The 12,395-nt window shown below is 48.4% G+C and overlaps 1 protein-coding gene across 1 annotated transcript in view; it reads left to right on the top strand.

The window, feature by feature from the left end:
- The window catches only part of Rrp12 (ribosomal RNA processing 12 homolog), a 32,013-nt gene extending 20,274 nt beyond the window's left edge, over positions 1-11,739 (top strand). The window contains exons 21-34 of the mRNA XM_021650511.2: positions 645-803; positions 909-989; positions 1,176-1,281; positions 1,478-1,585; positions 2,022-2,179; positions 3,377-3,468; positions 3,620-3,784; positions 3,885-4,054; positions 4,262-4,387; positions 5,907-5,956; positions 8,221-8,287; positions 9,425-9,492; positions 9,816-9,898; positions 11,282-11,739. Coding sequence (XP_021506186.1) covers positions 645-803; positions 909-989; positions 1,176-1,281; positions 1,478-1,585; positions 2,022-2,179; positions 3,377-3,468; positions 3,620-3,784; positions 3,885-4,054; positions 4,262-4,387; positions 5,907-5,956; positions 8,221-8,287; positions 9,425-9,492; positions 9,816-9,898; positions 11,282-11,387 — 1,539 coding nt within the window. The 3' untranslated portion in view covers positions 11,388-11,739. The remainder of the gene's footprint in view (positions 1-644; positions 804-908; positions 990-1,175; positions 1,282-1,477; positions 1,586-2,021; positions 2,180-3,376; positions 3,469-3,619; positions 3,785-3,884; positions 4,055-4,261; positions 4,388-5,906; positions 5,957-8,220; positions 8,288-9,424; positions 9,493-9,815; positions 9,899-11,281) is intronic.
- Positions 11,740-12,395: the final 656 nt, after the last annotated feature.

Genomic DNA, 12,395 nt, shown 5'->3' with positions numbered 1-12,395 from the left:
GTTTGTGTAGCAGCTAGAGGATGAATTTGCCTTGAGGAAGGATGTGCAGATGGACACAGATGACTAGGCCATGCTCTGATTAGCTGGGAGAGTGCTGGGAACTCCTTCAGAATTACAGGGGTCAGTGCAGTAGAGAGGAGAGTGCTCCAGTCAGACATAGGCAGTACCGGCTATATCACTCCTTGCATATTCTGATGCCAGCAGCCCAGGCTTGAGTGTCTTATTTATTAATTTTAAGTTTTAGATTTTTTTATTTTTATTTTATGTGTATATTTTTCTGCATTGTGTGCCTGGTGTCACACAGATCAGAAGAGGGTAGCAGATCTCCTGATAGTTGTGATCTGAAAGTAGAGTTTCAGACAATTGTGAGTTGCCATGTAGGTTCTTGGAACTGAACTGACTCCTTTGAAAGAACAAGAACTTTTACCCACTGAGCTGTTGCCTCAGCCCCTGTATCTGTTTTTTGGGGGTGGTAAGAAGAACAGCTTGGAAAATCTGTCTGGCTTTGTCCCTGAAGCTATGGCTCCTGTTTCCAGACCAGCTACTCTAAATGCCCTCTAGGAAGATGCTTGGGGAATATTCCAGGATGGTGTGGGACCCATTCCCCTTCCTTGTTATCCCTGTGTCTTATTTGCCCCTCTCAGAGCAAGGTCCATGGGGTACAGAAAAAGGCCTACCGTGTGCTGGAGGAGGTGTGCGCCAGCTCCCAGGGCCCTGCAGAATGCTTCGTGCAGAGCCACTTGGATGATCTGAAGAAGACTCTGCTGGACTCACTGCGGAGCACGTCTTCTCCTGCTAAAAGAGTGAGGACCCCCAGGCTGCCTGTGCTGAAAGGGAGGAAGGTGTCAGCAGGGATATCCAGGGGTTGGGGATACTGAGGCATTCCAGTGTTGTCTTTGTGTCCACAGCCCCGTTTGAAGTGCCTCATCCACATTGTGAAAAAGCTGTCGGCTGAGCATGAGGAGTTCATTGCTGCCCTCATCCCAGAGGTAAGGGCTTGAGAGGAGGGGTGCATATGTATTTTGCGGTTTCTTAATGTGGTTTCCAAGAGACGGTTGTGAAGTGGGAGCTGTAACTAACAGTGCTGAGGGTATACTCCATTCATTGCCTAGGCCTGTGTAGCTCACCCAGGCTGTCACCATGGATAGCATGTGCTAACAAGGCTGTTTGGCCAGGTAATCCTGTGCACCAAGGAGGTATCAGTGGGTGCAAGGAAGAATGCGTTCACCCTGCTGGTGGAAATGGGTCGTGCTTTCCTGCGATTTGGCTCCAGCCAGGAAGGTGAGACTGTGGGATACAAGCTGGGGTGGACATGCTGCCATCAGGCTTGGATAAGATTCTTAAAGCCATTGATCTGAGGGAAAAGGTGGAAGGAACTTCTTATCCTGTTCTGCTGTGGCTGAGTGGGCTGCTGCTGTAGGTCTGTAGTGCCCTGGGCACCCTGCGTTCGAGTGACTGTCCCACTCTCTGTCCTCAGAGGCTCTGCAGCGATACCTTGTTCTGATCTATCCTGGCCTTCTGGGTGCGGTTACCACAGTTAGCTGTAGCATCTTGGCTCTCACCCACCTCTTGTTTGAGTTCAAAGGTAAGTGTTTACCTGCAGACCTGGGGTGCCATCATAGTAAAGAGTGCCCTAGAGGTCAGGACAGGGTGACACCAAAATGGGGAAAGTGTCAGGAGGCAGCAAGGAGACCCGAGAGCCCAATTCTGATTCCCAGTCTCTTCTCATAAAATGCTGCCTTCTTACTTACACTTGCATCACCCAGTAGCTGTGCAGATGTCCTGGGCCTTTCAGACTGGTTAGGAAGAGGTCTTAGTTCTAGTCTCTCCTCTCACATGAAACTCTGAGCAACTTCACTAACCTCTTAGAACCTGTTCATCTCTAAGATGGAAGGCAGAGACACTTCGTGAGTGGTGATTCAAACTGTGTGAGACCAGAGAGAGGCCCTGTTGACATCTGAGCCATGGGTGGGTCTTGGGTTTAAGTGGTTCTGGTATCTGACAGTGGCTGCTGTGCACAGGGTTGATGGGGACAAGCACAGTGGAGCAGCTCCTAGAGAATGTATGCCTGCTGCTCGCCTCCCGCACCCGTGATGTGGTCAAATCTGCGCTGGGCTTCATCAAGGTGGCCGTGGTGGTCATGGACGTGGTGCACCTTGCCAAACATGTACAGCTCGTGGTGAGGCTCCATTTTTTTTCACTGGGTAATGGAGGCTCTTGAGGACTCCATGGGTCAAGTTAGTTTAGAACTTTTTCATTATCCACTGTTATTTTGAGCAGCAGAAGGACATTTAGAAGCCCTGGGAGGGACATGTAGGAGAATGCTGACTGACCCAAAAGGCACAATGCCCATGGTGTCTCATATTACCCTATGTCTCCTCCACAGAAGCTAGATCCACAACCAAAAACAGAACTCTTCCCACACTGTACAGTGTTCAGATAGAGAAATGGAGGCCAGATACTTATTTTCAAGGTCTAGTCTCAGGACTCAGACTGGGCTCACCCTCTTTAGGGTCCCTCTTTTTGGCCCCTGCCATGGCACAGAAGGATCTGAAAAGAGATTGGGTCTCTGGATTTCTTCTATCCAGGGGAGCCTTTTCCTACAAGCTGGAATAGTTTGCTAACATACTGCCTTCATTTCCCACTTCCAACTGGTTGAGTTACATGACATTTCAGATCTCTCTGCCCACCTTTTCTGAGTTGAGCCTTGGCTTCAAGGAAGGAAGTGGAGATAGATGTTCTCCAAAAGCCTACTGCATAACTGGGAGCCAGGTTTAAGAAATGGCTACAGTGAAGATCTATTGTAGCTACCTATAGTTAGAAGTTATAAAATCCCTTCAAAGGATATGAGAGGACCTTGTTCCCTGGCCCAACTGGAGACCATGCTCATAATAAGGTTTGCCACTCACATGTGTCACCAACACTAGGCAGGATGAGCATGACTGCATGATAAAAAGAAAATATGAGACTTCTGGATGCTGGATAGTATCTGACAAAGTAGAATGAGTGGGTGATGCCTTTATGGCCACTTGACAGTCAGGTAAGCCTGTGTCTCATCTGGTAGCCTATGCCTTGGTATTGGTATGTGCCCCATCCAGCTGCTGTAAAGAACCATTGGAAGAACATTTGGAGTGTTAAGTTGTCACCTTGGAAGGATGATTACGGTTCTGTTATGAAGTAGTGCATAGAGGAAAGGAGGGATTCCAGATTAAGAAAGCATAGTTGAGCCAAGAAAGGGTAGCCTGAGGACAGGACAGCCGACACCTCCCCTCTTAGCTAGGCCTCGCTGACTGTACACGGGTGTGGACAACAGGAAAAGGTGGGCAGGGCGGAAGGCACACCACGCTCTCCCAACACCCTGGTGCTTTGTCTGTAGATGGAAGCCGTCGGGAAGTTGTCAGATGATATGCGACGGCACTTCCGCATGAAGCTTCGGAACCTATTCATCAAGTTCATCCGAAAGTTTGGGTCTGTGCACTTGAATCGGATAGGATGGGGTGTGGGGTTCTTAGTCTCTTCAGGAGCCTTGAGGAAGGGTTACTGGTTCTTGAACATCTCTTGCCCCTGGGGAGGGATTCCTGGCAAGTATTTCTAGACAGCTCTTCTCCAACCCACTCAGATTTGAGCTGGTGAAGGGTCTGCTGCCTGCAGAATACCACAAAGTCCTGATCAACATCCGGAAAGCTGAGACCCGAGCCAAGAAGCATCGTGCCCTGAGCCAGGCTGCTGACGAGGAAGAGGACGAAGAGGAGGAAGAAGAGCCTGTCCAGAGCAAAGGCGACAGGTAAGACCACAGCACCGCCCTGAGGCCCTAGTCTGCTTCTACCCAGAACCTGTCTTGGCCTCTCCCAGGAGTGTTTTGATGTTAGACTTCTCTAATTTAGCATTGAGGAGATTTTGGCTGACTCCGAGGATGAAGATGAGGAAGAAGAAAGAGGCCAGAGCAAAGAGCAAAGGAAGCTGACACGACAGAAGAGTCGGGCATGGCTGAAGGAAGGGGGTGGAGATGAGCCCCTCAACTTCCTGGATCCCAAGGTGGCCCAGCGAGTCCTTGGTGAGCAAGAAATGGTTGACTTAGGAGTCCAGAGTAGACTTGCCTTGTTGCTGGGTTCCCGGGTGGGAGGCAGGGTTTGGCTTCTGTCGATGGCCTGTGGGCAAAGGCTAAAAGTTGGGAGCTTTGGTGTGGGGGGACTCTGAGGAAGGAAGGTATGAATTAGTTAGGACTGAACTATCCTCACCTCATTCAAAACTACTTCACTAGCCACCCAGCCCGGGCCTGGGCGGGGCAAGAAGAAGGACCATGGCTTCAAGGTGAGTGCTGATGGCCGTCTGATCATACGTGAAGAGGAAGATGGAGACAAGGTGGAGGAAGAAGATGGTGCTAAAGGTAGGGGTCTCCCACAGAGAACAGCTGCTTTGGCTGGGAGGGCTTTATACTCATTTACTCACTTGAGGGCTCATGGTGACCATTTACTGAGAGACCATTTACTGAGGAAACAGATCTGAGAAGCTTACATCTGAGGCTGCTCCTGAGCATTCTGAGTCCTCAGATTTTTCCTAAGCATACTTTTATGCTTTATTATTTATGCTTTATTATTTCACATATTATCTATACTTATTTATTTACTTTTTTATTGTTGTTTGGTTTTTTGTTTTTGTTTTGTGTTTTTTGTTTGTTTGTTTGGTTGGTTGGTTGGTTTGGTTTTTTGAGACATGGTTTCTCTCTTTATAGCCTTGGCTGTCCTGGACTCACTCTATAGACCAGGCTGGCATACATACATAACAATTTAAATAAGACTTGAGGGAACTCCCCTCACTGCTTGGGTGGTATGATCATCTCTTCTGTGCCTGCTGCTTTTTCCTTTCTCCCTTTCTGTTGTTTGGTTTGATTTTTAATGGAAACTGCTCAGCACTGTAGCTGATTTAGATGCAGGAAGAGTCAGCCTATGAGACACTTCTAACTTCCCAACATGTCTGTAATACAGTTGTCTCCTCAGCAGGACCTCTTAACTCATTTGGTCTCTCCAGGTCCCTCTTCACACACAGTCAGTGAGATAAAGAACACCCATGTCTTTTACAAGTCAGCCTTCCCAAAGAGATTGTGCCACTCAGTAACAGAGCCTGTGTCTAGAATGCATTAAGTGCTGAGTTCTGTCCCTAGTACTGTGGGGCAGATATCTGCCTTCTGGTTTCTTTGGCTCTCACTGCTTAGCTCGGGGCCTTTGAGTCACCTGCTTTTTCTGACATGCTCACACAGCTCCTGTTCTTGCTTGCCAGCTGCTTCTCTGACTAGCTCCTGGCTATGCTTGATGTAAAGGTGGCTCATGCTGTTCCTTTGGTTGACTCTTTGCTCCCCTCCCACCCTTTGTCCTCTCTAGGCTTCTGTGGACTTGGTGCCCGTAATTCCTATGGCTGGGGAGCCCCTCTGCTCTTTAGGATCCCACACTGGTCCTTTGTGTCCTTTCAGGGTCCCTTAGCCACTAAGCCTTGTCCCCCACAGAACTCCCACAAGCCAATTGTGTTTCTCCTGTACATCTTTAGTCACAGGCTGGTTTATTTCCCTGCAGTGCTAACCCAGCACTTGATATATGCTAGGCCAGTGCTCCACTGAGCTCTACTCCCAGCCCTACACATGCTGTCTTTATTGTCTTCTGGCTGTTACTTTGCTGGACTCTCTTCCTTCCAGATGGTCAGCTTCATATTTTCGCTGTTATTCCCACATGGTGCCAGTACACAGAGTGAGCAAGAAAGCTTTTGAGTAGGAGGGTAAACTTGTTCTTTTGCTAAGTGGGGGCATGTGTGAGGTGGGGCTGACTCCCAGTCCCTTCTTGCTAAGAAGGAGGCATGAGGTAAGGTAGATTAGGGATGCCCAAGTGCTCATGAGCCTATCTTCTTTCTGACTCCAGGGGAGGATGAAGAGATGACTGACCTGAGGGAAGATGTCGGTGTCAGAACTGTGAGTACTTTGTGGCCAAATCCTGGCCCATATCTCATATACCCCAAGCCTGATACACACACAAACACGCATTTGCCCTACTGCCGCCCACAGTGTTATCAGAGTGCAGGATGCTGTTTGGAGAACGGAATGAAAGTCATGTGGGAAAGTCAAAAGGAGAGAAGAGAGTGAGGAGCAGGAAGTGTCTCAAGGGTGCCCAGGGGTGGTCACCAGTGGTCTCTGTTGCACAGCTGTGTGATACCTCCTCCACAGACCATTCCAGTATGGCCCAGCTCTGCTTACCAGGGCTCTTCCCCTGTGTTCTGTCCTTCTTCCGCCCACTTCATCCTCAGTCCAGCCTCACTTTCCAGGCTCCAGTAGGAAGGTGTGAAGGAGCCTATCACTGTGCCCAGGCTCCCAGTCCAGGGTTAGAGGTCGTGGTGTGTGAGGAGCTTGGCACTTGGTAGTGCTCAGCGAGCCATAGATGTTCTTTATAACCATTGTTCATTTTCCACAGAAATTATTCTGGTTGAGTCATTCCTGGATTTCCTGGAACCTTTTTCGGGGGGGGGGGGGGGGGCGCTGGTGATCACTTGGCAGCTGCCTCTTAGTCCTGACTAGCCAGGACTGACCACGGTCCTCTGTAGGTGGCCATCAGTTCAGAGCTGGCAAGATTAGACATCTTTCCTTGAGGCAACAAGAAGGCTCTATGGATGACAACATCAGTGGCTCCTGGCAAGTCAGCCAGCTCCTGACATCAGTATCCTAAGGCTATCTGTGTGGCACTTGCTGAGTCCTTCTGTATATTTGGTTCAGGGAGCATGAGATGCTGGGGACCAAGACATCCTTGGTGGAAGACCAGCTAGTGGGCTAGCCTTGGCTCTGTACCAGTGGAACTAGGATAAAGCTCAGCCATCATCCTCTGTTGTGCAGTCTGAGTCCCACATCTCCAGTTTCTGGACCTCAGTACATACAGTTCTGTGCTATGGCCAGTGTATGTGGACCTTCCATCCAGATTACTGGACACATGTTTAGCCAGATCCCTTGGCCTGGCACCCCTGGTTCTCAGTTCATCTCACAAGGCTTCCAGGCTGGTGTCATAGACCACTGGATAGGAGCCAACCTTGGGAGCTAGGACAACCCTGGCTGACCCACCCACATCCCTACCCACTGTGTAGTATGTTTGCTTGATTGCTAATGTCTAAGCCTAAATATTCCTGTGAGCTGCCCTGTGGTAGAGCTTCTTCCCTTCCCATGTATTTCTTATATAGGCATGTGTTGTATTAGTCATTAATATTTACTATTGATATATCTTTTAGTAAAGCTGCAGTTAATCCTAAACAGCTGTTTAACCAAATCACCACACAGAGACTGGGATTTATTTAGTTAACCTAGAACACAATGCTGGGCAATAGTTACTCCATCCTAAACCTCCAAGCCCGCATAGTTTCATTCCATTCAGATTCAGCCATTATACTTGCTTTTAGTGATATCTTAGGTCCAGTTCATTTCTCCACGTCATTCCAAGACCTCTCCTTCAGCTTCTGCTCTCCCAGCTTCTGTTCCTCTTCTCCCCCCTGCTCCTTCCTCTCCTCTGGCTCCTCCCACTCTGAACCAGGATGTCCCACCCAATCCTCTCCATTGCTCAACATTGTGGCTGGTTGTTTTATTTTGGCATGTTTACACAAAGTTGAGACAGGTGATGCTTAGAATAAGTATCACAATGCAATGTCTAGATTGAAATCAGAGAGTGGGGAGAGAAATCAGCATTTGAATGAACAAAGGTAAGGTGTATACATTCCAAAAGAACATTATACAAACAGGCATGTAGTAGGTGCTTTATTAGCACATGCCATGTCATAATTGGATAAGTCCATGTGTCCCATTGACATATAGCTTCTGTGAACCTACTGTCCATGGGGGGACGGTAATGACTAGTTTAGTCCAGGGTCTTCCACCTACCCAGGTATTGATGAGGGAAAGAGGTAGAACCTGGCTTGCCTGTAAAAAGGCAGGGACCTGGCCTATGTAGGGTTTTCAGCTTCCTTCAATAGCTCTGGAGTGTGAAGAGGGAAGTCCAGTTGTCAGAATGTAGGTAAGAGGGCTCCCCCACCCCCAATTCTGTGATGTGAGATAATCACAGGGGCTTCCTGTGCAACTGGGAATGAGAGCTTGGCAGAGGACTTTGTCACAAAGGCAGGTCACTACATCTGTTCCCACCCTCATGGGTGGTACAGTCATGCCCCTTTGCTCACTGACTTTCTGTTTGTTGCCTCTTTCTATAGAAAAAGAAGCTTAAGCGGCAGAAGGATGATGAGGAAGATGAACTGGAGATCCCACCTCAGTACCAAGGTAAGGCATCCTTTTTTTGGGACACAGATGTCCATCACCTGCATCCTGCTGGGGAGATACAGAGAAGAAGGCAGAGACATGGAGTTGCACTCAATTGACAGCTCCACAGATTGGCTGACTCAGGACTAGACTGGGGGGACAGGGAGATACTGGTCCGAGAGAGACACTAAGGGTTAGGTTTGTACATGGTAAATCTAGCCCTTTTGGGAAGCTCCTTAGTTCAGCTCCTCCCCACCCAGCCATCCTTCCTTGAGGCTTATAAGTAGCCCTTGTGAGGTGTTATCCTCTCCTGAATACCCAAGATTAGAACTCTAGCCAGAAGGTTCCTCTCTACACTAGCAGCAGCAGGGTGTCTCCTCTGCTCCCTTCCTCCTTAGGTGCCCCACAGCGCTATGTCCTGGGCTCTGCCCTAAAGCAGCTCATGGTGCATCTGGAGGTCCAGAGCTATGGGAGGCTCTGATTCAGGTGGCAGTATGTCCTCCAGATCCCATGTCATCCTAACCCTGTTGCAGGACCTATGGCTTTGATTTACACCTCATAGCCTGGCCCCCTGAGGCCTACACTGAGATGATATTGTGGGCAAAGACCATTGTAATCCATGGGAAAAGAAGCCTGAGCTCTGCTGTCACTTAGCTGTATGACTTTGTTCTGTCACACTGCCTCTCTGAGTTCCAGTTTCTTATCTCAGAGGGACTTTCTGAGTTGGCATTTGAGAATTCCATCTATGACTTTTGAGGGCCAGGCCAGAAGTGACAAGCTGACCCAGCTGATCTGGGCAAGGTTTCTTGCCTCAGTAAGCTCCAGTTCCCACTTGCATGGTGGGATAAAGAGCTGCCTGTGTGCCAGAGTGCAAACAGGATGGGGCATGGAAAATGTGCTGTCCACAGGCAGGGGTGAGGAGTGTAACTTTGGAGAATGTGGGTCATTTGTGTCAGTGCCAAGCATAAGTATTTGCAGTAGTCATGGGCAGGGTCTCTTCAAAGGAGGAATTTGGTCACTGCTTGCCAGGGTATGGAGCCAAGTTCCTGGCCTTTTGTCCATCGACTCCCCAGAGGCCCTCTGAGAGCGTTACATCCTGCCTCCCAGAGGGGACCAATCTGGCTCTATCTGACTCGTGATCTCTATGCTTCGCTATAGCTGGCGGCTCTGGCATCCATCGCCCTGTGACCAAGAAGGCTGCTCCTGGAGCTGAATACAAGGCCAAGGTGAGACCTGTGGGCAGGGCATGAGGTCTCCTGGTACCAGGGGTATGATGAAGGGGCAAAGAAGATCTGTGCTCATCACCATCCTAGCTCTTTGAAGCCAGACAGGACAGAAAAGAAAAGAAGCACCTAAGTCTTGAAGTTGGAGGCCTTGACAAATGGCCTTTCAATGCCAGAGAAGGCTGTTAATGCCACCTGAAAGGCAAGGGAAGAGGAAACATGAAGCTAGCTAAAGTCAGGGACAGGGAAGGGAGCCCACACTCTGGCTGCCTCTCACTCTGGCTTTGGTTTTTGTTTTTGCTATTGCTGTTTCTCTGGATGAGCAGAAAGCGAAGGGCGATGTGAAGAAGAAGGGTCGACTGGATCCCTATGCTTATATCCCACTCAACAGATCCAAACTCAACCGCAGGTACAGTGATAAGTGCCTTAGGAGCTACGGGGCAGGCCTCTCCTGATTATGTTTATATCTCTGTGTATGTGGGTGCCTGTGCCTTCATGTGTATGAATGTAAAGGCTAAAAGTCAACCATTAGTTGTCTTCTATTGCTCTTTATCTTTTGAACTGGGAAGTCCCCAGTATCCCCTGGGATTGCAGGTGCATGCCATTACACCTGGCTTTTTTTTTTTTTTTTAAGTTAAATTTGGGAGCCCATCTTATGCAAAAGCACTTTACCCACCAAATACTACCCAACCCTGTTTCATCTTATTTTAATTTTATATTTATTTATTTTGTGTATATATGTTTGTGACAGATAATTTGTGTGAGTCATTTCTTTCCTCCTACCACGTGGATCCAGGTTATCAAGCTTGACAGCAAACACATTTACCTGCTGAGCCATCATGCCAGCCTCCTTCTTTTTATTTTATTTATATACTGGAGTTTTTTGAGACAGGGCCTCTCCTCTCCGTCTCCCTCTCCCTGTCCTTCCTCTCCCTCCCTTCCTTCTCTTCCCTCTTCTTCTCTTCTCCCTCCCCTCCCCTCTCCTCTCTTTATCCCTGTGGTGGGTGCACACTTATAATCCCAGTACTCAGGGAGGCAGAGGCAGGTGGATCACTGTGAGTCCAAGACCAGCCTGTACTACAAAACCAGTCCAGGATAACCAAGATGACACAGAGAAACAAACAAACAAAAAAAAAAACAAACAAAAACAAAACAAACAAACCAACAACAATAAAAATAATGAACATGAAATAAATCATGACCTTCAGTCACAGAGATTCTGGAATATATGCCCTCTACATAGTCACTGTCTTTAATCATTTTACATTATTTGCTTTTCTGATCCTCCTGCTGGAAAATTAGTTACTTTACTTTGATCATTGAATGGGGCTTTTTGGTATAGGTATGGGGACCACATGAGGTGTGTAGGAGTGCTTGCAAATGTTATGTTCCTTGGGAAATGGGTTCCAAATGGAAGTCACAGGGAAGCATCTGCAGGTGGGCCTCCAGCAGGAGGGATGTTAGATAGAGTGAGCCTTAATGTGTTATCTAAGTTCATTAGAAGAAGAGTGGAGGGGGAAAGCTCTTCAGGGGTTTTGTGTAGTAGCCAGGTCAGAACATACATGTCTGCCTGTTTCACCCTGTCTGCCAGGAGTGCCCATCTTTTGATTTTGTTTGTTTTTCTATTGAGACCAGGTTTCCTATGCAGGATCTCGGGCTGGCATTGAACTTGCCATCCTCAGTTTTCCATGACCTGGGATCACAGGTGTAGAGCACCATACATCAGCACTGTAAGGAGAGAGTACTGCCTGTTCTCAATAAGATATAGCTCTTTTGTTCTTTTTTTCTGCAGGAAAAAGGTGAAGCTACAAGGACAGTTTAAAGGTCTAGTGAAAGCTGCGCAGCGGGGATCCCAGGTGGGACACAAACTCCGCAGAAAGGATCGACGTCGGCCCTGAATCCTTGCAGGGAATGGAGCTGTTCTTTGCTGTAGTTCAAGGCCCCTTTCCAGCTGTTAAACAGCAGCTCCAGGTGTGAGCTGAACCTGGACCAAGAAAGACTCATTGGAGCCAGGACTCAGTTCCCAGAGAGATGCCTAGAATTTTGGAAACTCCAAATGTTCTTTAAAAACATTGTCAACATCTAGGGGTGGAACCATGTGACATTGCTACCTGTGAGAAGGCTCTGTGAGGTGCTCTGCTTTCTGCCCAGCATTGCCATGAGAGTGGTGATGATCATGGTGTGCATGTGTGAGACCTGCTGTAACCAGGCATAGAATAAATGTGCATGACTATGCGTCAACACTGAAAACAGGAGTTTCATCTCTGCCCCTCAGGTGGATAAGAGCAGCACCTGACTAATGGCCTGAATGACTTCACCCCTTCCTGTCCAACTCCCAGCAGTCTGTCTAGACCACAGCGTCAACCTGAGTCAGGAGGGCTCCCTGCAGTCAGAAAGTGGTATTAGGAGGTAGAAGAGGCAATGAATACTCCAGGGCTGGTTGCTGGATCACAGGGTTGAACTCCAGGGACCTGGACCAGAAGGAGGCAGTGGCTGACAACCCTCAGAGCAGCATTTGAACTGCTCCTGTTCACAAGCCTCTATCAGCATCTTTGTCCATTGATTCAGCACAGCTATTGAGCCCTCCCTGACTCCAAAAGTCTTTGAGGGAACCAAGCCAGGAACCAAAGCAGAAAACATAGAAGAATGCTTCTTACTTGCTTGCTCAGCTTGTTTTCTTAAACGTCCCAGGACCTCCTGCCCAGGGGTGGCCCAATGTGGGCCTTCCCACATCAGTCAGTAATTGAGAAAATAAATGCCTCTGTGGAAGGCAGGCCATTCTGATGGACACATGTTCTCAGATGAGGTTTCTCCCAGATGACTCAAGTTGTGTCAAGTAGACAAAAACTGGCCAACACACCTAGTTTCTTTATTTTTTCTTCTAGATCTGGTTGTGCACTGTGATT

The sequence above is a fragment of the Meriones unguiculatus genome, chromosome 1, assembly GCF_030254825.1.
Source record: "Meriones unguiculatus strain TT.TT164.6M chromosome 1, Bangor_MerUng_6.1, whole genome shotgun sequence".
NCBI lineage: Eukaryota > Metazoa > Chordata > Mammalia > Rodentia > Muridae > Meriones > Meriones unguiculatus.
Note: the sequence above shows the minus strand (reverse complement) of the source record. Positions and strands in the feature narration are given on the sequence as shown.